The sequence below is a fragment of the Scleropages formosus genome, chromosome 22, assembly GCF_900964775.1.
Source record: "Scleropages formosus chromosome 22, fSclFor1.1, whole genome shotgun sequence".
NCBI lineage: Eukaryota > Metazoa > Chordata > Actinopteri > Osteoglossiformes > Osteoglossidae > Scleropages > Scleropages formosus.
The window spans coordinates 5,413,174-5,440,831 of record NC_041827.1 but is presented as its reverse complement, the minus strand read 5'-3'; the positions used below and the strand labels follow the sequence as shown (position 1 = coordinate 5,440,831).

The following is a 27,658-nucleotide window of genomic DNA, read 5'->3' as shown; positions in this document are numbered from 1 at the left end:
AATTCGGCAACGAGGGGTTGATAGCTTCACACAGTTTTTCCGTTTTTTTTTTTTTTTGGATGGCACATTTATTCTCTATCTTATTCCAAAGATGCTCTATTGGCTTGAGGGGTAAGGACTGTCCAGGCCACTGGGGTAAAGTAAAGGCACTGTCATGTCACTGTCATGATCCTGAGTTGATGTGTATTTTGTGACTTGGCTCATTGTCCACCTGGAAGTATCAAGGCTGAGGAAGGCTGGACTGACCATGAAGGGATGCACCTAGTCAGCAACAATGTCTTGGTATTTTGTGGCATTTAAGCGATGCTCAGTTGATACTAAAAATCTAAAGAAATTCCCCACGCCATTGCACCACCACCATCTTCCTAAACCACTGATACATGGCAGGATGAGTTCATACATCCATTCTTTAACACCAAATTCTGACCTTCTCATCAGCACGTCACAACAGAAACTGGGATTTGACAGACCAGGGAAGGTTTTTTCCACTCCTCGGTTGTTCAGGTTTCATGAAAGCATATCCAATGGAAGCTCAAGTTTTTGTTCTAAGCTCACAGGAGATGAACTCAGCATGATCATCTGCTGCTGTAGCCCATCTGCTTCAAGCTTTATCAAGGATTCCGAGATACACTTCTTCACACCACTGTTGTACTAAGCCGTTTTTTCTTGTGGAGTGTTAATTTGCCCGAGTCCTGCCACTTTTCTAACCTCTCTCAACAAAGAGACTTTTTCAGCCTTATTACTGCCACTAAATGGGTTTCATATGACCATCATACCATTCTCTGTAAACTCTTGACACTGTAACATGTTAAAAACCTAGAAGGGCAGCCATTTCTGAGATGCTGGAATCAGTGGAGTATGACTAATGATCGATGACCATACTGCATTCAAAGTCACATAGACCACGTCTGTTTCAACCTTCAGTCAAACAGTAATTCGATCTCTTAACATTGCATGTTTTATATACTGAGCCACAACTAATTTGCTTACTAACTGTGAAGGAAGGTGAGTGCATATCCTGGTGCAAAACATTACGTTTTTTAAAAAAATACATCACTTGTCATACTCTATAAAAGGCACCGTGAAATAGTAGCGGTGGGCAAACCACACTTTGAGAACTACGGCAGTAAGCTACGCGTTGAACAGCAACTTGCTTGTGAAGTATGAATTGAGCAAAATAAATCAAAAAGCATGAATAAAAAATTGACTGCACTTCAGTCTCCATTGTAGGCAACTTTGCAACCCCTACTGTTTATGTTTCTTTGAGGAATCCTAACCTGCTTTCAACAAGCAATTTCAGTGACAGTTCTATGTCAAATCCATATTTCAAATAAATAGTGTGCTCCTTTTGTTTGATTCAAGAGCTGAACAGCTGTATTATAGCCACATTTCGGTGTTCCGATGTCATATCATAACTTTAACAGTGGACAAGTTGCAGCAGTTAAGTTGTCTTACATTGTTAATGCTGAAGTAATTAAAACAAGCAATTTGTTGAGCAGTACCAAAGTGTTTATTTATAAAAAAAATGTATTTTACAAGCATCAAGTCAGATAAACTGTAATCAGTTTTTCATACTATAATACATAAAGTTCAAACATACCACACATTTTCCAAAAGAAAGATTAAACAATCATAATTTAAAGCAAACATTCTGCATTCATACTTCACGCTGTTCTGATGCCAGAAACCTTGCAGTCATTTCTGCTCTTTCATATTTAGCAATTCAAATTTAGTGTAAAAAAACTTTTCATATTTATATACATTAATATAATCTTAAACAGTATCATAAATATGTTACCTTCAAAAGTCCTTCTAGACTCTCTACAGAACATCTGGGGGGGGGGTAGATTCTCATGACACAAATTGTTTTCTAAAGTTTTGTCTGTTTCAGAATGTGGCAGTAAAGCTGTACTGAGTAAATAGTGCAGTGTTTCTCCTGATGAACCTTATCCAGTTTCAATGGAAGTTCTGCAGTTCACCAAGCCCAGAAGAAACGGTGCCATTTTTTGTGCCCCAAGACAACCCATTTCTTGGTCGTTTCCACCTTACTGTGCCACTTTATAAAGTCTTAGTTGCCATACTGATTTATCAAGGAACAAAGCTTTCAGTCATAAAAGGTGATCATCATATACTAATAGCATTTGGGAGAGTTGCTGTACATTTTGTAAAGCTATGAAGATTTTCATGTCCAGTAGTTTTGGCAACATGAGCTTTGTAAACAAAAATATAAGGATAGCTTGATATTTGAAAAAATACCTCATCAATAGCAAATTACATTTACTCAAATGTTTCATCTCCCAATTTCATAATTCTCTTCTCAAGTGGTGAATGTAGGAAACAGAATTATAGTTTTATTCAAATTGCAGCATCATCGTACCAACATCACAGTGCTAAAACGTTAAGCCAATCATTTTAATACAATTTTTTTTTTTTACAGTTCTACTGCAAGAAGGAGAAAAAATAAAATGAACAAGTGGTGCAGAGTTTTCCCCTAAAGGCATAATGTGCAAAACAAAGCTGCCTCTACAACTGAGGAACTAAACAAATCCTATTTATAACTGAATCTTAAATCACATGAACAAGGATGTTCAACAGGTAAAAGAGGTAATGAAACATAAAACATATGTTATAACAGCCGAGCTGCAAAGCATATTGTAAATAAGCGCCCTACTATGACTTTGTCAACGTAGACCGTATTCATTCAGTTACGCTTGTCTAAGAGCAAAATGAGGTGTTTATGTACTGCCAGCACAGTTTGCCCAACACACACAGTTAATGCACCTTACAGACTATCAGAAGAAACTCACAGAAATGCACAGATGGTGCAATTAATGTCTCATTCACGATTCATGTTCATTGTTCTAGTTGTTGTAAAAGTATAACAAGGGGGCAATTCCAACCTTAGAGAGCAAATTAAGTTTTAAATATAGTTTTAACGTGATGAAAGTCATTACATGAACGAGATTTCCAGTTCTGCTAACATGATCTAAACAAATGAACCAGACCTATTATGATACCGTTAATGCATTTGCCTCTTCCTGAAATTGTTTGGCACTCGCTAATTGATTTAATATTTTTATTTCTACAATATGCACACAATTTAGCTTTTATTAAGTTCTACTTTCTCATATTACTGATAAGTTGTTCATTGCACAGGAGACAGCGCAAGAAGCAGCATTTATAATATTTTCATTTATAACACCACTGGCAATATGCATCCTGTGAGATTAGAAACCAAAAAGGAATTACTGCAAATACTCTGGGCAACCTTAAAAGTAGGGCACATGTGTTGGGTGTTTCATACACATCACATTGGAAGGTTGCCTAGGGAAGAACAACTATAAAATGTTTTACACCATATGAAAGCTTCTGAAATCTCAAAAACCCTTTAACTTCTTAGTGACCTTTTTTTTCTCCACAAGAGAAATTCTATACAACCAAAAAAATGGGTACTTCATCTTAATAATCAGTTTGAAACAACCCAGAACTGAAACAGAATGTTGAACAAAAACCTGAGTAAGAGGTAGTCAGCAAGATTATATCTTTTTTTCCTTTTAAATGAAATAAACATCTGGAAGGAAAAAATATATATTCAGGATTTCTATGGCACCATAACTTCACTGATTGGTGGTGATAATGGAGAATGTTTTACATTCCAATATCTGTCCAGGTCATCCCCAGCCGAGTACAAAATAAACCTGAAATAAACCTAAAAGCAAATGACAGGCTTCTTAGAAACCTTGACTCTGTATTCACATTCAGCATGCTTGGCTTTGCTGACGTTTGTGAAAATCCACTGGGAGATATCAGCAAAAGGCGCCTTTGAAGCTGCATAGAGTCCTGTAGGACTTGAGCAAAAGCCTCATGAGACGCATGACTTGATTCTTCACAGCCTCAGCGGAGCGACGCTGCACTTGGCGCATCGTTCCTTTGTCCGCGGTACCAGGAAGTCGCAGGTGGCTGCCCGCACGTAGGATGTAGGTTCGAGGCCAGCCCAAGGAACAGTGACTGGGTAGCCCTGACACACAGCGTACCTCTCCAGGTCCAACAACAGTGAGACAACATGGACCACAGAGACCAGGCGGGACGGGTGGACCTCATACAATGGGTGGGTGAGGAGAAGTGGCTGGTCCTGCACACTAACCTGGTAGTGGAAACCAGACTCAATCTGCACCACGGTGTCAGCCATGGTGGACAACTTGGAGCACTGAACCAGCTGCAGCCTTGGGCCTTCCACAATTAGTCCCACCCAGTGCACTGGCAGCACTGCCCTTCGCAGATCCTCAAGGAGCTGCAGGAGTTCACGGTTAATTGGGAGCTCTGTTCCAACGCCCGTCTGGGCATTGTCTGCCAGGCTAAATATCTGGGTGATCTGCAGAAAATCAGAGGATGAGAATTTGTTCAGAAGAAGCAACATCAAGATGTGAGTACAGGGCACTAAATACTGGCACTACGTGAAAGAACACACCATAGGTGTGACCTCCTGCACGTGAGATTCTCCAGTGTCCACCTCCACTACCCGCATATTCTCGCCCAGGTCCAGACTCGCCCTCTCCTTCCCAGAATCCCCCTCACCAGCTTTCTCGGTCATTTGCGGCACATGGTCATATGCCCATATTGCTTCCTGGTAAGAGAGCAAAAAGAAACAAAAACTAAAAACTATCGCTCCAGTTTTCAAAACATGATCTATATAGGAATCACTCACACAATGTACAATCTCATGGTCTTAGCAATTTAAACATTCCCCTGGAAGAGTGACACTCACTGAGACAGAGATGGAGGGTTGGTTGGCCTCAAGAACCTTGGAAGCAAAACCATTCTCTTTCAGTGCTTCTTGCCTCCCACTGGTTGTCTTCACATAGTTCTGAAGGAAAAGCAGCACAGGTCAGAGGCCTGGAGAATTTGGATGACACACCAGTGCATTAGTTCTTGAGGTAAGAAAAATCAGAATATTAATCTAGGATATAAGTAGCATAGATATACATAACCTACCAGTCTTTATGTATGAACCAGCTCCTGTAAACCAGTTCTGGCTACAACTTAGCAGAGAGACAAGTAGTGTATTGAAAAAATGTTGTCACCCCAAGTTCCCAAAAGTTGCATATCTGAGTGCGGATGAACTGCAGGCTGTTGGAATCCAACATGCCCTTAGCTGGCACCTATGCAGGAGACTGCTCACAACTGCAGCTGACTTAACCACTTTCCTCCCCTGGTCTAGACCTAGTCAATATTAGTGAAAAACACAGTTAACACAAACACTTCAAGTCAATTATTAGAGTAAATGTTTTAGTGTTTGTAGCAGATTCCTATCCCAACGTATGTTAGGTATTGCTTTTCAGCCTCGTAGCCTCAGTAGAGGACACTCAATAGTCTGGTATGACCAATAATATAATGCTATTTTAAAATTGTTTTTTTTTTTTTTTTTTTTTTTTTTTACACTTGAGTTATCTTTTCAGCATTTCAAAAGTGCAGTGTTTTATATATTATTAGGGTTAGGGTTCAGCTGTATATATTATCATAACCCTAACCCTCTTTTTTTGGAAGAAAAGTGTAAAATAAGAGAATAATGTGAGATGCCTGCAGCTTGTACTCGGAAGCTCCTTCTACACACAGTATACTTATTACGCATATCTTTATCTCAAACCTAAGGCGTAATGAATCACCATATGTTCATTTTTAAATCTGCATTCCTAGAGAAACACAGACACTGAGAACCAGAGTCTCTCTTAGCTCCTGTCTGCCCTGATATGGGTGAGATGTTAGTAGTGCTGATGTTGCTCTTCTGGTCCAGCAAGCAGTGTCCATCTATAACAAGGCGACACTCAACATTCTCCATAAAAAAGCCTCTACACAACAGACACTACAGGAGGGTGTTTCTCACCTGTGAATGTTGCGCAAAGTCTCCTCCATCCTCTTCAGTCACAGGCCCATGAAACCCTGGCTTGAATATAGCCATGTAGCCTTCCTCATTCTCATCATCAGTGAACTCCATATCATCCCACAACGCTTCAGATTTCCGCGATCTGCCCCTGCGAGCACCATACTGATAGTGTGGCCTTGGCCTGCCCAGCCCCACCCAGCCTTCCGGAGTCAGGTATTCAGACTTTCCCAACTGGAAAGGCAACAAGTGTCTCTGTCAAATACAGACACAGAAAGAAAATTACTACTGAGAACTGGTACTGTCTGAAAACACCCTACTATTCTTTCCCCGCTCCTCAGTTTCAACTGTGTAGAGTGATAATTGAAAAAAGTAACAGAATATTAAAAACGCAACGATAATTATAATGTTGATGTGTTCAATAAACAGAAAATTAAGTGGAAGACAGTAAAATAACAGGCCCAAAGTAATAATCATGGAAAGAAAATCCCAAACATGGAAGCTTCTCTAGGCTATATTTCTGCTATTCATTTTGAGAGAAGACACCCACCATAGCCTGCCTCTGACACTGGCGGAGTCGACACTTCTGCCTTTTCTTGTTGCTCCCCCCAAATTTGGGCTTGTCTATGCAGAAGTCACAGGAGCCGCAGTCCGTGGTGTGCAGGCAGGCATTGCACATCCCGCAAGAGCGCCGATTGCGCTTCTTCGGTCCGCCCTGCAATAAAGCGTGGAGAGAAGAAACTGCTGCCGAGTTCACACACCAGAGTATGTTCACGCACAATGTCTTCACTGGGAGGGGCATAGTAGTGTGTAGTTTCAATTTACACACTTTGCATGAAAATATGTATGTGTAAACAATGTTGGATGTGATAAAATTACTGATCACATCAAACATTTTTTTCCCTTGAGAAAACCCCTGGTGTATATTTGGTATAAAAACTGGCAGAGCAGAAAAACAGGAAAAAATAGATTAGTTTGTTCAAATATGGCAGCATCTTTCTTTACCTCCATGTCGTCATCATCATCCAAAAACAGCGAAAAATCTTCTGAATCACTATGTTGGAAAATGGAATATGGCTGTATCTAGGGAGAGATAGATAGATAGATAGATAGATAGATAGATAGATAAATAAGGTTCTGTTAGTTTAAAACTTTGCCAAATATGTATGTGATTTTGTTATACCTATGCTATCACTGTTATAGACAGACGGTACATTATCAAAACACTTAAAAGTAAGAAACTTAATGGCAATCTTTTTCCCTTGTAGTCACACTATCCAAATGTTAGATACGTATACAGTATATGTGAAATGTCTGGTATGCAATAACGTAACTTACTGAACTGCAAAGTACAATACTGGATAAGGGGCACAATGTAGACCAGAGAACCAGATTAATTTATAAGGATCTCATACAAAGCAGAGGCGATATATTAAGATGGTGCATACTTGCAGCTGCACCCTACAAGGTGGAAGTCACACATTTAAACATTTGTCTATATTAATACATATTTGATTTTAAGGAAAAAAAAAAATTTGTCCTCTAAAAATGGTTAAAAAAAGGGGTTTGTAAAGTGACAGGTATGTGTGTACATGTATATGCATACAGCAATTCACATTCTGAAACTACAAAAAAAATAATTCAAACTGGCTACCCTTTTTTAATCACATTATCACCACTAGAAAAGTTGCCTATAAAATGTCTACAGCATTTTCATTTATGTAATTTCTTCCCTTCGCCATTTGTTGCTTCGTTGTTATTTTCATATCCATGTGGCATGGCCTGTAACAGTGTGCTGCTATAAGTGTAAAAACATGGGCCTTTCCTGCCTCTTGGAAATCAAGATTCTGGCCCTCCCAAGCAGGGTAGCACCCTTCCTACCTTGCCTTTATTTTACTCTTTGCTTTGGACAAATGCTCTTGTGTGGTAGCAAAAGGGGGACCCCATTAATGTATACGAACTGCTCACACCCCCTAATATAACGGAGAAGTGGTTTCCCCATGAACTTCAATTTCACCGTGCTTCTGATTGGATGAGTTACTGGCCTGGTTTATGGTATTTCATGACACCATAATACAAGCTTATAATACAAGTGATACCTCAGCAAACACATACAGTTTAACAATTTGAATCTCACACTTTATTAGATAAACAATTCACTGAAGACAACTTAACAGAACCAGAATAAAGCCCAGCTAGTCAGTTAGACAAGCACAGAGAAATGATGGTTCAATCAGTCCCTTTGTGGAACCAGAAAATTAAAGCCATTAAACATATTACACACTCTTTCAAGTGAGCAGTTCATTTAAGTAAGAAGCTGCAAAATGGTCAATTTTAAAAGTACTGATTTTTACATTTATTCATTTAGGTGGCACTTTTCTCCAAAGCAATCACAATGTCAAGCTACCCACAATTATTTACTCATTTATACAGCTGGGTAGATATACTGGAGCAATTTAGGGTAAGTACCTTGCTCAAGAATTCTACAACTGGAGATGGGATTCAAACCGACAACCTTTGGATCTGAAGGCAGCAGCTCTGACTACAACACTACCAGCCTCTCCGTTATTACCAGAGTTCAGTACTGACCTGTTCAAAGACCGATGTCTCTTTTACAGTTAACACGTCAGACTTAATACTGACAAAAGCTTTTCTTTACAAAACAATGTTTTGGTTCTGATTTTGTTTCATAAACAAACTGAGAAAAGGGAATCAACTTTAAAATACAAGACAAAAAAGGGAACCCATCTAACCACTGCTTTGTTCACTGAGGCACCTGTGTACTCCTTAAACAGATGTACAGAGTTCCAGCAGCACACTCACCGGCATATTCTCCATCTCCAACTCATCCTTGGCTTTATTCTGGGAGAAACATTCAAATAAAAATAAAAGCCTTGTCATGAGTTGCCCCTTCAGCCTTAATTTCATTTCTGTGGTGTGGTTCTTAATCAAAATGTCAGTCCCCCCCCTCCCCCCCTTGTTCTCAGTAAATTAAATGAAATAAACCCCAGGTGCAACGTATAAGAGTTCTCATATACATGTAATGAGAGAAACCACAGGTTTGTGACAGTGAAATGTCAAGTGGATAATAAGAAGCAGAGTCCTTGAGTGACACCATGGTTCAAACTTCCCCTCCCCACACACACCTCTCCCATACGCTGCGAGACGGTACCTTGCGGATGGGGCAGAGACATTTCCGCCTCCTGCATCGCACAGGCTTCCGGGAGTCGGGGTTCAGCAGCCCGTTGCGGCAGCTGGCACACGTTCCGCAGTCCTCGGTGACAAGGCAAGCACGACACTGCCCACACGGAAGCCACTGTAAGAAGCAGCCATGTCAATCACTACTGCACATGTCCTTTCCCGTCCAGCCTACTTTTCTGGTGTCTCAAACTACAAAAGAATACACTTTATGGACCATGACCAATATGAGGATTCTTAATTTTCCCTTACCTTTCTGAAGATAATATTTCTGCTATCTGGCCTCTTCTCAGCTAAAGATTTATTAATAAAAAAAAGTCAAATGAAAATATTCATGGTCCTGAGGAAACAAAAGCATATATTTGAACCCAAAGTATTTTTCACCAAGTTTTTTTCTAGGATAAGAAATTCGGTATTAATTTGGTAAGAATTTGTAAACAACTAAATTGCTCAAATAAACGATTTGTTATAACTATGTTTTTCATTATAGTAAATTGCTATTATTCCAACATTTAAATCCTTTCATATAGTATTAAAAAAAAAAAAAAAAAACCCTAAACCACTGAATGGACATTAAAGAATGTGTTTGTGACGTACACCTGCATTTTGGGCACAAAGTCGGCTGGTCCATCCTGTTCAAATCCGCATAAAGATATGGACTACCACATTTGGTACAGTTTCTGAAACAACAAATAAATTCCCTTTGTCAGCATATGTGCTGGACATTTTTCTCTTAACTAAAATAAATGTATGTGGAATGAAAAGAAAGGCTAGATTAGGGGTCAATAGTCTTGGTTCTCACAAGCCTCAAGGTATTCTGGATTTTATTCCATCTGAGCCTTTACCTTCCGGACTTTAACAGGAAGTACCGACTAATATGATCACATTAACATTATTTCAATTTCATAACCCTTAACCCTAGGCTTGATACTCACGAAAATAACGTGTCTGGTGTTGGGTTCCTGCGTCCACCCTCCCCATTCACGGTGACAGTGGGATCCAGAGATATGAGCTCTGGGCTCAAAATGTGCTGAACTGTGAGCTTTTCCTGGGGGCTCCCTGGGACACCCCAGGAGCTGTCCTGGCCCTGACCATTGGCACCATATGGTCTCTCCGGTGTGGAGGCCGGATTTCCCGCAGCAAGCGAGGGGCCTGGCTCAGATGGATCCAGGTGATGGAAAGGGGGTTCGCCGCTTGACATATCTGCAGTGCTACAACCCAAAGAGGTCACTTTTCCAGGGCCAAGAGATGTAGTGTTACCTGGGCACTGTGCTGCCACATCCACCTGAAGCGGGGATGCTTGAACTGAACACGGGGGAGTGCTGAAGGAGTAAGGAGAGTGCGAGGAGGTACTGCTCTTCTGCAGGGAGCCACTAGACAAGAAGGACATGGGCTGGTGTCTCTGAGATCCAGCACCATGGAGGTGGCCAAGAGGGGCATCAGGAGAATAGCAGCAGTCCACTGGGCCCATAATATCTGAAAAAACGCTCTGCTCACTGTTGATGGGAGATTGGTCCCTCTTCTAACTCAGCAATGCCAAATGGAGACCCGATCAGTGGGGATTAGCATAAAACAAGAAAAAAAATAAAGAATGTTAATGGTGGAACTCTGCTTACATAACTTATATGACAGTACTACCACAAAGGCATATTTTTTATAATTATATGATTTTTGTTCCCAGATTATCACATTCACATGAGGAAAAGAAAAGCAGTGTGACCAAAGCTTAATTCTTAGTACATGGTTAGTATAATATATTTGTGATTTTCAAATAAAGATGATGTTTTCAAAGTCTTAAAGTTACTGAGCAAAAAAATACTAAACCACAAAAGGCAAAAATATTACGCACAGAAATGTTTTTTGGGAAGACGTGATCCAACAGGCTATTGCAAAAAGCAAACATCTACAGTAAAACCCTGAAACTCATTTTAATACCTGACACTGTAGTTCCCCTTCATAATTTTCCTTTTGCATTTACACTATTACATCAAGTTTTATTCCTCCATTAAAAAGAGGTGCGTTATGGGGGAAAAAAAGTGATATTTCCGACCCTTGTCAAAGACAAGACACACACTTTCTGAACTGCTTATCCCATATGGGGTCACGGGGAACCGGAGCCTAACCTGGCAACACAGGGCGTAAGGCTGGAGGGGGAGGGGGCACACCCAGGACGGGACGCCAGTCTGCCGCAAGGCACCCCAAACGGGACTCGAACCCCAGACCCACTGGAGAGTAGGACCCGGTCCAACCCACTGCGCCACCGCATTCCCCAAAGACAAGACATTTGTTAAAAAGTTGAGTGGTAAACGGTCTCAGCACCAGTGAGTTTGTCATTTGTGTTAAGTAGCTTGTGTAAAGATTGTGGGTACATTAACATACACCAGGTGGAAAAGGAAGGGGGGGAAAAAGTACATCAGCTACTCAACTTAAGAACGCTATTGGGACTGGAAGTCTGTTCATAAGTCGACTTGTTTGTAACTCCAAACTGACTTGCACTACAAACTCACAGTCAATAAAATCTAGACAAACAACCACTTATTCACAGATTCCGTTTTGGACAAACATCAGATAAATCTATAATAAAACTACTCTGTAACAATTTCATGCTTCCATGACCAATAACCCCATATCCAATACAGAGTCAGGGCAATTCAGAGCCTCTCATGGGAGCATAGTTCTTGAGGTAGGGTGAATCTTGGGCGTGACACCAGTCCATCGCTCTCTTTATTTAACTTCAAACTACATTACAATTAAAACTCAAAATTATTGATTAGAAAAACAGGTCACCTCCACAGCCTCCTGCTCAGTATTGATGGCTATGAACTATTCATCCCATATGCATGCCCACTGTTTCTCAACTTCTGGTCACTTTCAACTTTACCATCCACACTATCAGTAACTGATTAATTATAGAGATGCACCTTGTTTTATTTATGGGTTCACTATAAAAATTTTACTAACACTCCACTAACACCTTCCCTCACTACTATGCACTGCCAACTGTTAAGCAATTCATCCCATAAACATATGCATCGTCTTGTACAAATAAATATCATACAATTAAACACATAGCATAATTACCAGCAAAACGATACTACAATACTAGGCATATGCTGTATATATTAGCAACCTTTTGAAAAGATTTGTAACAAATGTGCATCAAGAATCTTGACACATCTACCTTTCTTCTCCTTCTCATCTTCCTGTAAGTGATTGCATCTAGGAATTTTCCAGATTTGAAGTCAAATGTGGAGAGATCCATAACACCAAAAAGATGTTTGGTCAGTTCAATCTTACTTCTGAATCGGTCACCACTGGGGCTGCAAATGACAAAAACAGGTGGAAAAAGATGTAAAAAATCAAAAGGTTACGTATAAATCATTAAGTCTTTGTGGGCCACTGATAGCGTACTCATTAGAACTGTTGCCTTAAGGTCTAAAGGTTGCAGGTTCGAAACTCACCTACTGCTGTAGTACTCTTGAGCAAGGCACTATCCTAAACTGCTCCATTAAATTACCCAGCTGTATAAATGGGTAAACTGCTCTAGGTGGCTTGATACGGCAAGTCACTTTGGAGAAAAGCATAAGCTAATTTATTATAAGCATCATTACTAAATTGGTAATGACTTCAGCAATATGTCTTGTACTATTATCAAGAAACCAATTAAATCTGAGACAATATTGACTTTGTATTTTGCTGGTGTACCTCATGTGGTCAGACTGAATGCATTTTACTGAACACACAGAAAAACTGACAAGTTGCACAGGGAGTTTCTATCATGATCACTTCAATCATGAGCGTGAAAGGGCAGCGCAGACCCCACGGACTCGTACCTCATGTAGTATGTGTCCGTCTTGCCGACACTGAAGCCAGAGCGACGGAAGACTTCTTTACGTTTCCAGCCTTCTCCCAGTACAGGCCATTCTTCCCATTCTTCATCAGCGATGTTCTGCCGCCTCCTGCGCTTCGGGGCAGACCTGACAGACGGACAATATTTTTAAAGTGTCGATTTCCCTTCTAATTGCAAACTCCCCAAAGCAAAAGTAAAAAAAAAAAATTAAGCTACATTTAGAAGCTGTGGTACCAGCTGGTATTCAAGCTATGAGTATGTTCATATGTACATGACTAAAGTCCAAGTGGAAACATACACTCCACTGTTGCTTCTGCTCTTCTTTTTGAAGTTCCTCTCACTGCCTGCCAAACTTCCACTCCTTTCACTCTCTCCAGCCAGGCTCTCCAGTTCTGCCTCCTGTCTACCATTCAGGTGCATCTCTCCTGGAAGGATGTCCAGCTCCCAGCTCTGCCGGTCATCGTCCTCATCATCCTCCTCTAGAGGCTCCAGCCAGTCTTCAGGGGGTTCATCTTTGGGGGCCCCAGCACCCTCTCTTGAGCCCGCAGAACCTTCCCCCACCTCCTCTGTGCTAGTAACACCGCAGATGAGCTCCTGAGAGTGAGCCGCCATGTCTCCTGGGGATGACTGGGTCTCCTTTTGCAGGGACTCCAAGCTTGACTGTGACCCATGCTGACCCACAGAGCCAGCACCCCGATTGCCCATAAGTTTCACTTCATCTGTGGTGGCTACTGTTGCTTTATCAGCCCCTCCATGTTCATCCATGCCTCTGCCCCTACGAGCACTCTGCTCTCTTGGGCTTCTTGCAGTGACAGGAGAATTCAGCAGTTCCTCATTCATCTCATAGGCCCCAGAGCCCACCAAGCCATGCACACTCTATTAAAAGGCCCAGAGCCTGGTGCCCTCCTTTCTGCTGCCCCACTGTGTTTGTTGAATGTGCAACTGATCTGCAACTAGTGCCCTCCCTTTGCGTGTTTTAAAACACTATCTTTTCAGTCACAAAAGGCAGGGAGGAGTTTATCAGTATCGTTCCATACTTGGTTTCACATGATTTTGATTCCATCCCTTGGCTATTCATTTAATGCAGAAAGGGCCAACCTGAGAAGCAAAAAACATTCACAAAAATGAACAGCCTAAAACCAAATGCATTAACCACTTTCTTTTATAAAACTATGAAATGACACTAACAATAACTATCGTTCATAATGACGTACTTGTACTGTGTTGTAGCAGATATGTAGCTGTAACAACACACACTTCCTTATTTTGAAAAGTAAATGATTTACATCTTGAAAAGTTCTTCTTTTTTTTCCAATTATTATATTTGGTGGTAATGGTGAACTGTCACACCCTGCGATGGACTAGGATACTGTCCACGGTGTGTATCCCCCCGGACAACCAGTTAAAAGTCATTGTGTGAGTGAGGTGGACTGTCACTTTAAGTGAGTTACGCTCTCTAACTTTGTGGGCAGAAACTCCATCTGCTATTCTGTGTGCTGGCACAGTGTTTTCTCCAGTCCTTCAGGACAGAAAGTACACGCTTTTGTGCTCTCCTGTACTGATGATCATAGTGTTTTACTGTAAGGTAACAGTATGCCACAACAACACAGCTTTCAGTTCAGGCAAATGTGAGTCAATGACGTCACATTTCAACAGCAATAATAGAGTATGCGGTGACCACAGTGATAAACAAAAAAATATGTCCCAAATAAAATGGATTTACAGAAATGGACCGACATGTATCGGAAGTGTAAACTACATGTTGAATTATCACCGAAAAACGATTGCAGAGAAAGTAAACTTCGCTCAGAAACAAACAGGTACAACTGCCACAAGGCAAAGCAAGGTGCTATTGTGGTACAATCACAGTACTCAGTTTAGCGCGATGAACGACACGCCGGATCTGAACAACGTTAGGTTAGATGCCGACATTTTGTGAACGTTTACATCCATCGCGTCAAGTTCGCGCACCAAATCCGCTCGCTTCGGTTGCCTGGCAACCAAGAGCCCCTCCATCACATGGAGCTCCTCGTCACTCCTCCAAAAATCGATGCGATGGACGCCTCTGCTTCGCCGTAAGGACCGCGCGTTTTTTCCTCACTGGAATTTGGAAACACTAAATGTGTCTGTCACCCAAATCTAACACCTGCGGTGATTCGGAATTCAGTTGAGGCATTTATGTTTGACTGTGAACCAAACATGACACTACTAACTTCCGAAGAGCAAGATGAATTTCTCAGCAGCAATATGATCATGCTGCGGTGAAAAGGGAAAGGCAGCATGGTGCGAAAGGGGGAAATGAGAGCGGACTGTGTGTGAACACGTGAGGAAACTTCACGGGTAGCAACATCTTTATCTGCAGGGAAAGACAAAACTCAGCTTGAACGCAACTTGTCAAAAACGAAGCGCCACACAACAAGCAGCCAGTGGGACGGGAGCAGCACCCTTCACGCGTTAAGAAGACAGGTCACTGCAGACACAACAATGACAATGAATGTCATCAATCTGTCCTCACGAGGAAACCAGCAAACCAAACGCGAAGTTCATCGACCGTCACCGTTTGGAGCGAAAACGTGCAGCCATCGATCGTCACACAAGCTAACACGTTTTTGAGAAACCAAGAAGACTTGCCGGTTCAAAATATTAATATATACACCTGGAGAGGTGGACCTCCTTCACATGTACCTTGCTAGTTTTTTACGCTGTTGCCCAATTCTTGCCAGCGGAGACTCGAATCGAACTCCAACTGGCGCAAATATTGACAGCAGCAGCTTTCAGTTTCAGCCTCAGCGAGACAGAAAATCAGCTGAATTCGTTCACTGCGACTAACGTTACAGTCAGACAGCATGCGTGCGTGGCACTAAAATATATTGTGTGATTTATGAGTATATACGAAGCGCTGAAAACGCATCCATCGCAAAGCAAGGCGAGCTACATTTAACTCTTGATCAACAATCACATACAAAATTACTCACGGTGCAGGAACCGGAAGTGCTCGAAAGAAGTCGGCGAGTACTCTGCAATGTTGAGACAAAGAGGCTGCGCGGAAGAAACGAGCGAGCGAGAGACCCGTGTCACGTGATGAGGGTCGGACGACAGCGGGAACAGCGAGCGGCACCCTTCTGTCACACCTCTAACTCGAGCGCTGCGGGTGGCGCATGTGCGCGATTGTGTCCAACTTGAAATTGGTTTATATTCTCAAAGGAATAAAGCACAAATGAAAAATAACTATTTTATTCACTTTATATGTCTACATATAGTGTTTTTCCATATTTAAGTCGTATTATTTTATTTTTGTTACACAACAAACAGCTGCAGATTTGGCAGCAGTAGTAAATAAGTAGTTGATCACGAAAATCTGACCTTACATGATGTTATTTCCAAATTAGGTAAACGATTTATGTCCACACTGACCACAGGCAAAAAAAGCCTGAAGTAAAAACAATATAATTCGTTTTCCACTCCAGTTTAGTTACAGAGTGCTTTGAATCTAAATCACTTTTACTGGATCAGGAAACATAAGCACTTAGTAATAGTCGTCCATAAGAAAAATTACCGACCACATGTTTAACTACATTTTAGTTCATTAGTAAATTAAAATTATTTCTCATTGCGGTTATTATATAAAATATACAGATAATTTTAACAGCTATAAAATTTAAAGAAGTCGAAATTTTACTCATTTAGCAGGTGCTTTTCTCCAAAGCAACATACAATGACTATTATGTAGTACTTGAATTAATGAACAAAGGAAGGAAACGCTATTAATTCGCTATTAATGGCAGCACAGTGAGTAGTACTGCTGTCTCACAGCACCTGGGGGGTGCGAGAGGATGTGGGTTCGATCCAGCTCAGTCTGTGCGGAGTTTGCATGTTCTCCCTGTGTGTGTGTGTGAGTTTCGTCTGGGTGCTCTGGTTTCCTCCCACAGTCCAAAAACATGCTGTTCAGGTTCACTCGTGGTGTGTGAGTGGCAGAGAGAGTGTGTGTGTTCCACTGATGTATGGATGAGTGACCCAGTGTAAGTAGTGTATCTAGCAGTGTAAGTCACCACGGTGAATAAGGTGTGTGGGCTGATAGTAACACTATATAGAGTTCATGGAAGTTGCTTTGGAGAAAAGCATCTGCTAAATAAGTAAATGCAATTCTTTATTAGTCTTGTACAAAGTCCTCAGACCAGTTGCTTTAATGTCCCACCTGATTTTCTCTCAGCTGGTCCTCATTAAGTCCATGAGGCAAGGCAGGGGCAAATAGAAGGTTGTGGTCCATCAAATCAACCCTCACAGTTCCAAGGCTGTACCACCTATCAGCTAACACACACACACATTTTCAGAACCACTTGTCCCATACGGGGTCGTGGGGAACCGGAGCCTACCCGGTAACACAGGGCGTAAGGTCGGAGGGGGAGGGGACACACCCAGGACGGGACGCCAGTCCATCGCAAGGCACCCCAAGCAGGACTCGAACCCCAGACCCACCGGAAAGCAGGACCGTGGTCCAACCCACCGCGCCACTGCACCCCCTTCTTACCTATCAGCTAACAATATATTGCAAATACATAGAAAAGTCAGTACTTGGGTGGCCCCCCTGAACCCTTGCTCCTCCTGGAGTCCACTAAAATTTCTTTGGTCTCTCCAATGCTGAGCTGCAGCTGCTTTATTGCACCACTCAACAAAGTCCTTCACCGGGTTCCTGTGCATGTTGTCTTGCCTATCTACATACACCCAGCAATTGCCGTGTCATCTGAGAACTTCAGCAGATGACATGACTCATTGTGTTTTACTTAAAGGCAGAGTTGTATGTGGTGAATAGGGTTAAGGTGTAAGCACTGTCCCTTGAGGAGCCCCAATGCAGCAAGCTACCATGCCTGACAAACACAGCCTGATGAACTATGGTCTCCTAGTCAGATAGTCCAGAACACAGGGCACAATAGATGTGTCCACCTGCATCCATCAAACCTTCTCTCCCAACAGTCGAGGCTGTATAATGATGAATGCACTGGAGAATTTGAAGAACCTGATCCTCACATTGTTGCCTCACTGTGGATTGAAGGTGATACCTTTATCCAAGGTAACTGCTGGATAGGCCTACACTAAATTAACTCCTGAGAACAATTCACCCACCTATACCATAGATCAATATGACACATAAGCAAGATAAAGGCAAACAGAAATACAGCCCTCTCAGCCAGAAGGACCACAATCGCCCAGCAGAGCTAATAACCCAAACCAGTCCTACAGACCCAGTGGCATTACTAGGGGGTGACACCGAAATGGCTGTCTATAAAATTTTTGTGCAGTGTTTCACACATACACATTCACTGAAACTACTTGTCCCAAACGGGGTTGTGGTGAACCAGAGCCTAACCCGATAACACAGGGTGCAAGGCTGGGGGAGAGGACACACCCAGGACAGGATGCCAGTCTGTCACAAGGCACCCCAAGCAGGACTCAAACCCCAGACCCACTAGAGAGCAGGCACAGGCCAAACCCGCTGCACCACCGTGCCCCCTGCAGTGTTTCTGTAGAAATGTATTATTTTTTACAAAAATATCCCTGTAGTTACTTCTAACAACAAAAATATTTTTCGTAAGCCCATCTAACATGTATCAATATAGCTATAAGGTTAAAACTCCATGCTTATTTACTTTTTGAACCTGCTCATTATTACCCAATTACAATGACGCTTCGAATCACGTGGTTTCCTCTGCACGCGCTACGAGCACGCGCTCTTGTTTTCGTTGCTGCAAGTGTTTTTATAGCCGCTGATTTCGTCAAATTTTCTCGTCTTTTAGCTACAGTATTGTAGTAATTAGTATTTGTGAACCTATATCAATAACGTTAAAATAAACAATTTTGATGTAATTCCTAAACGTTTTTACTTCGAATTCTACTGTTTTCTTACCGAATTTTCACTTTAGTCACGTGAAACTATGTAAATGTAAATACATTTAGGCTGTACGTATGATATTGTAATTTAAAGGTGTAATTTTAATTTTGCTAGTTGTTTATGACAGTACTATTGCCATATTCAGTGATATACTGGAATTACGATTTACGAGTAACATGATTAGTACAAAAAAAACATTACTAAGGATTCAGGTTTCGTACAGGAGGTCCGGGGGGGGTGACACCATGATTTACCGCACTGGATGACACCAACCTTAGTGACGCCACTACAGAGTTCAGAAACGGGGCTCATCTCAGTCTCCCCAACGCCTGTCCAACATGCCAATTACGCAACTATTTACGGTTCAGTACCCCAATCCTACCTCTAAGGGCGCAGCTGAATAGCGGACGCTACATACCATTAAAAACGTTAAAAACCGTTGTCGAAATGGTCTCAACTGTTAATAACAAGTCTTATTGACCGTTTTTCTCAAAATAACACTTATGTGGAATTTTTTCATAAAGACACTGTGACTCCCTCATAAATGGTTAAATAATATTCTGGTATTTAGACATTTTTCATTGCATTTATACATTAAAGTTGCAAGCTTCAGATGCACTATTTTTAACATTATATTTTGGTATCTGTTTGTATTACAGGTGGATTTTCAAACAGCCAAACTGGGGGTCAGTACGTCACGTCGCGATGCACCTGGGCCATCGTTGACACCTCTCTTTCTCAAAGGATCTCTTTGACTGATGACAGGCAGTGAGTCGACGACCGAGCGTAACTGCGCGGCTGCTCACGCAGAGCGACATATTCGAAGGATCTGGAACGCGATCGGCGCAGCATGTGAGCGGCGCCTGAGGTGGCGAACACGACCTTTCCTGACAGCGTGGGGTCGCAACGGGAAGTCACGTCATACATTCTCGTAAATTGTGTGTTGATGTTTTGGAAGGAGCTGCCTGGTTTATTTCTGTTGCCTGAGCCGCGGATGCCATGAAACAGAGGCAGTAGGAGTCACAGATTATGTGAAATCTGTGTTCTGGCGAAGGATGCGCATTAGGGTTCCATTCTTCACACAGCCCGTCGGCGTCGTCTGTTTTAAACGAGGACTCGTTCGCCGCCTGCCATAGACTACTCGCGGTGTCTAGCTAACTAGACAAGTATGACGATTCTACCGAAGAAGAAGCCGAGCTCGACGGTCGGAGTATCGGATCACCCCGACGAGGCGGACCGCCGGACCTGTTCGGACTCCCATTCCCTCCCTCACCAGCATGGAGCGCGAGTAGGAGTGAGGCCCAGAGCCTCTCCGCCACCCTGGTCCTACCAAGCCGCCCCTCCGTCCTCCAGGGAGGATAGGCGAAGCGAGGCTAACCCGCGGTCTCAGCAGGCCTCTCCTCAGCCCGTGGGACCGGCGTCGCCTTCCAGACCGGGCGACGGGAGCGGCGGCACGGGTGTGTCGTGTGTGGTGGGCGTTCGCGGGGAGCTCTCGAGCAGCGCCGGGGTCGGCAGCTGCTGCTCCGGGCCTGGGCTGAGCAAGAGGCGGCGACAGACGGTGTGTACCGGGGGAGTGTCCGGCGTCGTAGTCGGGGGCAGCGCGGCTGGTGGAGGTACCCCCAGCTGCCCCGAGCCGGAGGAAGGAGCCGGAAACAACAGCGAGGACGAGTACGAGAACGCGGCCAGACTGCAGGCCATCGATCCGACGACAGCCGAGCAGGTGCGGCGGACACGTCTGCAGCGCGCGCGCTCACACTCACACGTACACACTAAGTTAGCTTACTTTATTATTATTCGTTATGGCCTCATCATCATGTTATTGTACCATTATTACTATTAGCTGTTAGGTGACAAGTTCATTTTACCCAGGTATTCTTAGGTGGCACAGCGCCTGGTGGTGCGCCAAGAGGACATGGTTCGATCCCCGCTCAGTCTGTGTGGAGTCTGCATGTTCTCCCCGTGTCTGCGTGGGTTTCTTCCGGGTGCTCTGGTTTCCTCCCACACACAGTCCAAAGACATGCTGTTCAGGTTCCCCCATAGTGTGTGATTGTCAGAGAGAGTGTGTTCCACTGATGTAGGTATGAGCGACCCAGTGTAAGTAGTGTATCTAGCAGTGTAAGTCACCTTGGTGTGTGGGTTGATAACACTACATAGAGTTCATGGGAAGTCACTTTGGAGCTACTAAATAAGTAAATGTATGTACCAGCGTGGGGTAAGGACCTTGATCGAAGGGTGGATTGTGGTTTGAATCGGGAACCTTCCAGCTGTCAGGGCACAGGATGTGCTGATGCACCTCTGTCTACTGCGCATCACATGTGCTGCATGTGAAAATCCACCTTAGTCAAATGTTTATTCACATTTACATGTATTCATTTAGCTGACACTTTTCTCCAAAGCAACTTGCAGTCTTTTAACCATTTATTCAACTGGGTCATTGTACTGGAGTAATTTAGGGTAAGTACCTTGCTCAAGGGTACTACAGCTGGAGGTGGGATTCAAACTTGCCACGTTTGGGTCCAAAAAACAGCAGCTTTGACTGCTACCAAAATGCATTGCTTGAATCCCTGTAAGATATGCAGTGTTTTTTTCCGGTAATATAGATCATTGCCGAGCTCCTGTAAGATGACACTTCAGCAACTCTTTCTATCTGCTTTACTCAAGTGTCATCTGTGCGTCCCGGTGACGTTTGTTGTCGCCACAGGTTTGTGGCTTTTGTGTGGCCTACAGTTCCAGTGTTGCATGGAAAGACAGCAGCGGTATGGAAAGTGTTTCCATTATATGGTTCTCCTTTGTTCCTTATGTGTTTGCTGGACTTTTTCATGGTCCGGAAGTTCCACGCTTTTGACAGCTGTTGCCATCACAACTGGTGATCTTCTGGATTATCAGTTACACCATTGTAATAGTTTCCATATTGTATGTGCAGTTAATCGATTTTAATGTACATTGCAATAGTTTGTTTCTGGAAGTAATGTTTTTTTTTTTTTATTTATTTTTATTAACTCCTATTTAGTCATAAGAAACTACTAAGTCTATATAATGCTGTGGATAAAGGCATAGTCTTGTAACCTGAAGATAGTTTGGCTCCAGCAATTGTAATTTAAGTGTTGGAAGTTAATTTTATTTTGTCCAGTGAAATATTCAACTCTGTAAATCAGTAAAACTGAATGTCCATTAAGTAATTAAATAGCCATAACATTTAACTCTTGTAACTCAAATAATCAAAATCTGCTTTATACAACTGAGACATTTGATTTGTTTGGTAATAGTTGTCATTTTTTTTATTTTTTAAATTATCTGCTTAGGTAACTGGGAGTACCCTATGATCCACACAGGTTTTAAGGTTAATTTTTTGTAATAGAAATCTTTCTCAGATTAAAATAAACATAGGTTCATGGTGCTTTCTTTTATAAAACAGACTAACATTTTTGATTTCTAACAGTAACACAACACTTAAAATTAAACCTAACATTATTGCGGAGTATATCGGTTTTCTAGAGTGCTGTCCTCTGTTTCGTAGCAGGAGGAGTGGTTTGAGAAAGCCTTGCGAGAAAAGAAAGGGTTTGTCATCAAGAAGATGAAGGAGGATGGAGCGTGTCTTTTCAGAGCTGTTGGTAGGTGGAATCAAGATCTTAATGTCCACTGTTTTTTTCTTTGAACAAAAAATGATTACTTGGTTTTAAAAATGAACACAGGTAATAACTTCAGTACTAATCAGAACTGAAAATGCCCTTTTTGAGTGGTGCATTAATGTTCTAAGTTGAAATTGATGTTGGATTTGGTCATATCTGCAAATATTACTGATTATACCATTCTTAATGTAATTGCTGTGGTTTTTCCTGGTACTTTTATACAGCACAAGACTTTAATCTATGTTTAATATTGAGACTTTTGTCAACTTAAATGCTCAGAGATAGAAAAAATAAATCTGTCCAAGGTGGAAGAGTTATTTTTACAAGGTTAATTAAATAAATGCATTTTTTTTTTTTTTTCTCAGCTGATCAAGTTTATGGGGACCAAGATATGCATGATTTGGTCAGAAAACACTGTATGGATTATCTGGTGAGATGTTACAGGAAACAAATTCAGTGGAATGTTTCACTTGAAAAATTGATCCACATTTTACTCATTTGCAGTGGACATAATACATGCTTTTCAATTACAGATGAAAAATGCAGATTATTTCTCAAATTATGTCACTGAAGACTTCACTACATATATCAATCGGAAGAGGAAAAACAACTGTCATGGCAACCACATTGAGATGCAGGCAATGGCTGAGATGTATAATCGTCCAGTGGAGGTTTACCAGTATAGCACAGGTTTGTTGAAAGAATTTATAATTTTGTAATGTTTTTTAAGAAATATAATATCTAAACTAATGCTGTTCATATCAGTATTATATGTACAGTTGGATGTCATAAAGAATAATAAAAAAACCTGAACTTTTTTTTTTTTTAATCTTTATCTTTTCCCCCCACTTTGTAATTCCAGAGCCAATCAACACATTCCATGGCATCTATCAAAACAATGATGAACCAATCAGAGTTAGCTACCATCGTAATATTCACTACAACTCTCTTGTCAACCCTAGCAAAGCCACTATTGGAGTAGGGCTTGGGCTGCCTGCCTTTAAGCCTGGGGTGAGTAAGGCTAAAACTTTCATATTTGGAACTTGTTAAACACAACATGGACACAGTAGGTTATTAGAGCTGTTGCCTTTCAGCCAAAGGACCAGGGATCAAATCCCTGCTCCTAATGCAGTGCACTTAAGCAAGAAACTGATTGTCAATTGCTCAAGTTTAAATCAATCTGCTGTATAAATTGATAAATAATTTTTAAGCTGCTTGCAACTATTTTGGAAAAAAGTGTCATATAAGTGAATATTATTAATAACTTCAGTTACATTTCTGTACAACTAATATGAAAAACTGACAAATTTATCAATGCTTGCTAGCCTTTTGTTGATTTGGTGTAAGGCAGGTAGAAGTATTAGATTTTTGTGTATTGTAGATGTTTGTGAGAGATTGGAAATTATTTGGGAATTCCTGATGCTACATCTGACAACCCACCAAACCCCCCCCCCCTTCCAAGCAGTATGCAGACCAGTCGCTAATGAAGAATGCCATCAAGACCTCGGAGGAGTCCTGGATCGAGCAGCAAATGCTGGAGGACAAGAAGAGAGCTACAGACTGGGAGGCGACCAACGAGGCCATTGAGGAACAGGTGGCACGGGAATCCTACCTGCAGTGGCTGCGGGACCAGGAGAAACGGGCGAGACAGGTGAGTACCAGAGAGGGGTTCAGCATTTTTCTTTCTTTTTTTTTTGCTCTGTAGCTAGTGTTCCTCAGTCATGTTGAAGACCACCCCCTTGTGTCAGTTTCGTTCAAGGCAACAGTGGAATACGTATATAAAAGTGATTATTGTTGGCCCTCCAATGTTGGAGTACAGAAATGGCTCTATTTTTAAGAGCCATAATTAATGTTCACTTAAAATTTATTACTTACTTGGTGTAAATTTATTCATTACATATTTATTCAATACATTATATATTTGGAAGAAATTGTAGTACTTTTTACAATCCATTTACAAAAATTTTATTTTGTTAGAAAATAATTTTAGATGAAAGTTGTGGAAAGGACGACTGTTTATGAGAGAACCAGGAAATGCTGGATTCTAACTTCTACAGACTAGATCATAAAACTATAAAACATGCAGTGGGTCTGTTACTGTGAAATCCTTGCAGGGATTCATTTTAAACTACTTTTTCAGTGACCTCATCTCTCTGTCTTCCACAGCCACGCAAGGCCAGTGCAGCATGCAGCTCAGCCACAGCAGCAGAATCTAGTGTTCCTGAGGACTGGAGCAGCCGCTCACCCCGGCAGCGTGGCTCAGATGCGTCTCCTGAGCATTTGGGTTCCTCCCATTCTGAAATGCCTGCAAAGTCTCCCTCCACTGCTGGAGCAGCCTTGGTCATACCCAAGCCCCCTTCACCCTGTGCTCCAGGTCAGTCACTGGAAACGAGGGTCACCATTTGCCAAAGCAGATGGATGCATATTACACTTTCCATAAAAATACTGTATTCATGTTGTAGTATATGTCACAGAATTGCTAAAATTCAGTGATGGGGGATCAGAGTGAAATTTAAGAGACCCTGTGTCCTGAGACCGCATATGTTTCTGGTGCTTATGTCGTCTTCCTCAGGTCCTAGTAGCCAGTTCTCGGTGGGTCAGGACAGAACTACATCCTCCCCTCTGGTGTCACTGTACCCTACTCTCGGGTACCGTGCGATCATGCAGGAAATGTCACCGACTGCCTTTGGTAAGATAAACCAGTCTCCAAGGTCCCAAGCGTCATACAATATGGGTGTGATAATGTGTTTGTTTATATATTTTAGTTGGGTCTTTGTTAGGAGCCTACTGAAAACTTTCATCATTTCATTTAATTGACTACTAATTAACGACTAACTCAGGTCATTGCTGAAAGAATAGTTTTCAAATTAGAAAGTCATGTTCCTTGGACTGTACAGGTGGTTCTCAATTTATGACGAGGTTCTTTTCCTACAACTTTGTCAGAAGTTGAATTCATCATAAGTCGTAAATTCGTCGGTCTGGTTTGTATAAATGATATATCTAAACCCTGAGAACATATAAATAAATAATTAATATGCATGAAGGCTTAGTTGTATAATATCACTGTTATATTTTGCACTGACTTCATGTTGTGTTAAAATAGTACTCATATATAATATAAATACAGTAATTTTCATGGTTCACTTATTTACACTTTCATGTGTAAATTAACTTTTTCCCCTTTCTACACCACCAGAATATTTGTTTCTGCTAGCTAGCCATTGTTTTTTTTTTTTTTTTTCTTTTTTTAAAAAGGTAACTTGAATGGAATCACAAACAAAATCTAAAAAGGTTTTGTAAATAAAATGCGATCAGTGGTAGATGTACTTACTGAGCAATAAGAAATATGGGTGCTTTGCGGCTGCAGCTACAACCAGTGTCATCATAGACCCGATGTAGCAGTCATCGTCAGATCTAATAAGATTGATGGCATTGACATTGTAAGGATGAGTCGTCATAAGTCACATGTCCTAAGTGGACAACTACCTGTACTTTAATTTTTACAGTTGTGAGTCATAGACCATTCACATTTGCTTATTTAACCTTTTCTCTGACTTATAATGTGAAGGTATTTAGTGGAGCAGGAGGTGAGATTTGAATCAGGGTTCTTTAAGTTCAATGTGGCAGCTCTAAACACTATACTACTTTGTCCCAGTCCACATTAAGAACAAAACAAAAAGCATGTTAAGACAGAGAAGTTCCTAACTCAGTTTAACACAATTTTTATATTCTGTATGATTTGAGGGTATGATATTTCTGAAGCTTTAATATTTCCAATAAACCTGAAAACAAGGAAGAGGGAAAATTGTTTTATACATGATCAGTTTTGTCAGGGAAGTGACAAGAACGCAGGGATAAGAACAGGGACCAGAACAAAGTCACTCGCCATCATCATGTCTCGTCATTTGTCTCTTTAGGTCTAACAGACTGGGAAGATGATGAAATTTTGGCCTCTGTGTTGGCCGTTTCACAACAAGAGTACCTCGATAGCATGAAGAAGAACACAGCACACAGAGAGCCTTCTCCAGACAGCAGTTGATATGATGGATTTCTTCCCCTAAGTCATCTCAGCATTTTTTGGTGTTGACCTCTATTCTCTCCTCTGCCTCTTATAACCCAACCTGTATTGTACCACTATAACCATGCTTATACCTTTATAATACAAATTATAGTAGCAGACTTATTTAGATGCATGTTTAAATAAAATCAACAGCATCATAGAAGAAATGTCCACATACATACTATTCATTATTAAGGAACAATTTGTTTAATATGTTTAATTTCCTTTTTCAGGAAAAATTGAATAAGTGCTAAATTTGTTTCCTCACTTTTTTTAGATTTAAATTTAAGATGAAGCACGTCCTTTTTTTTCCCCCGTTGAACAATGTATAATCATAAACATAAGTTTACAGGAAGGCAAATACATATATTGGTATTTATTTTACCACATTCTAACAGCACATTCTTTGCATGTTTTCATTAAAATGAGGTGATGTATATGTTGGCATAATTGTTAGCATTTTTTTCCAATTTCTTTAAAGCATTGAGAAAAATTCCAGGGAAAAACATGTTAAGGTAATATACATAGTTTGTGCAACAATTTTATAAGATTTTGGGAAAGCATTTTTGGTGGTTTTTCAACTTAATCAAGTTAATGGAAACCAGCAAGTTTAAGTTTATGCAGAAACCAATAAAATGAACGAAAATGTGAGCAGCTGCATTTTTTATTCTCTTGATCATTATTGCATACTACATACCTAATTATCATATTAAAAATATAAATTACAGCTATTATGTATTTCAAAATTTTTCACTGTAGAATGAGTTGAAACATATGTTTTGGAATGTAATGAAATCTCATATGTGTGGTCTTTTACAGTTGTTTCAGAGTGAAGTTGCTTACAGACTTAGAGCACATCCAAAGTATTTGGCTAGCATGAGTTTACAGATAGTTGCACTTCTGGATGCCTGGTGGTCCCACACACAAGAGGCCCAAAATCTAAAGCCCCAAGGTTATCGGTTCAGGTTACACTGTGGTGGAATGAGCTCCCTCCCACACTCAAAACTGCTGGATCATGCTCAATGTTGAAGAAGGGCCTCAAAATATCTGTTTTAGACCCACTTCCCTCCTACTGTGTCTGCCCCATAAACTTTAACAACATTATCAGTTTAAAAATACTCACTACCAATTCTATTTGCAGCTACTCATATAATGT

At 41.3% G+C, this 27,658-nt stretch overlaps 2 protein-coding genes across 6 annotated transcripts; one reads left to right on the top strand and one right to left on the bottom strand.

Annotated features, from left to right (window-relative positions):
- Window positions 1-1,838: 1,838 nt before the first annotated feature.
- Window positions 1,839-15,953, bottom strand: mbd1b (methyl-CpG binding domain protein 1b). 4 transcript variants are annotated; one of them, XM_018725186.2, is made up of 15 exons: window positions 15,902-15,953; window positions 13,225-14,024; window positions 12,910-13,053; window positions 12,258-12,396; window positions 10,012-10,598; window positions 9,674-9,756; window positions 9,329-9,369; window positions 9,051-9,194; window positions 8,702-8,740; window positions 6,884-6,961; window positions 6,429-6,593; window positions 5,882-6,133; window positions 4,766-4,864; window positions 4,469-4,624; window positions 1,839-4,372 (listed from the first exon to the last, which is right to left on the bottom strand). In XM_018725186.2, the coding sequence occupies exons 2-15, from the start codon at window positions 13,764-13,766 to the stop codon at window positions 3,887-3,889; spliced, it is 2,955 nt and encodes a 984-aa protein (XP_018580702.2). In that variant the 5' UTR covers window positions 13,767-14,024; window positions 15,902-15,953; the 3' UTR covers window positions 1,839-3,886. The 4 variants fall into 4 exon arrangements, with proteins under 4 accessions (XP_018580702.2, XP_018580705.2, XP_018580704.2 ...); XM_018725189.2 differs by having other exon boundaries at window positions 5,882-6,112; XM_018725188.2 differs by having other exon boundaries at window positions 15,890-15,913.
- A 3,959-nt stretch (window positions 15,954-19,912) lies between these two features.
- On the top strand, window positions 19,913-27,154 carry LOC108918201 (OTU domain-containing protein 5-A-like). 2 transcript variants are annotated; one of them, XM_029247636.1, is made up of 9 exons: window positions 19,913-20,533; window positions 22,334-22,424; window positions 22,808-22,872; window positions 22,976-23,132; window positions 23,305-23,453; window positions 23,908-24,093; window positions 24,609-24,816; window positions 25,015-25,131; window positions 26,360-26,481. In XM_029247636.1, exons 1-9 carry the CDS (start codon window positions 19,982-19,984, stop codon window positions 26,479-26,481), a joined length of 1,647 nt encoding a protein of 548 aa, XP_029103469.1. In that variant the 5' UTR covers window positions 19,913-19,981. The 2 variants fall into 2 exon arrangements, with proteins under 2 accessions (XP_029103469.1, XP_029103468.1); XM_029247635.1 differs by having other exon boundaries at window positions 19,982-20,533; window positions 22,331-22,424; window positions 26,360-27,154.
- Window positions 27,155-27,658: the final 504 nt, after the last annotated feature.

Excerpts from the sequence above, each read along its gene's own strand:
- mbd1b (XM_018725186.2), bottom strand. The coding sequence starts at position 13,766 with ATGAATGAGGAACTGCTGAATTCTCCTGTCACTGCAAGAAGCCCAAGA. Across the intron at positions 12,397-12,909 it reads ACGGACACATACTACATGAG|CCCCAGTGGTGACCGATTCA; the intron begins GTACGAGTCCGT and ends TGTCATTTGCAG. Across the intron at positions 4,373-4,468 it reads TGCAGGAGGTCACACCTATG|ATCACCCAGATATTTAGCCT; the intron begins GTGTGTTCTTTC and ends GATTTTCTGCAG.
- LOC108918201 (XM_029247635.1), top strand. The coding sequence starts at position 19,982 with ATGACGATTCTACCGAAGAAGAAGCCGAGCTCGACGGTCGGAGTATCG. Across the intron at positions 22,425-22,807 it reads GTGTCTTTTCAGAGCTGTTG|CTGATCAAGTTTATGGGGAC; the intron begins GTAGGTGGAATC and ends TTTTTTTCTCAG. Across the intron at positions 23,133-23,304 it reads GGTTTACCAGTATAGCACAG|AGCCAATCAACACATTCCAT; the intron begins GTTTGTTGAAAG and ends TTGTAATTCCAG.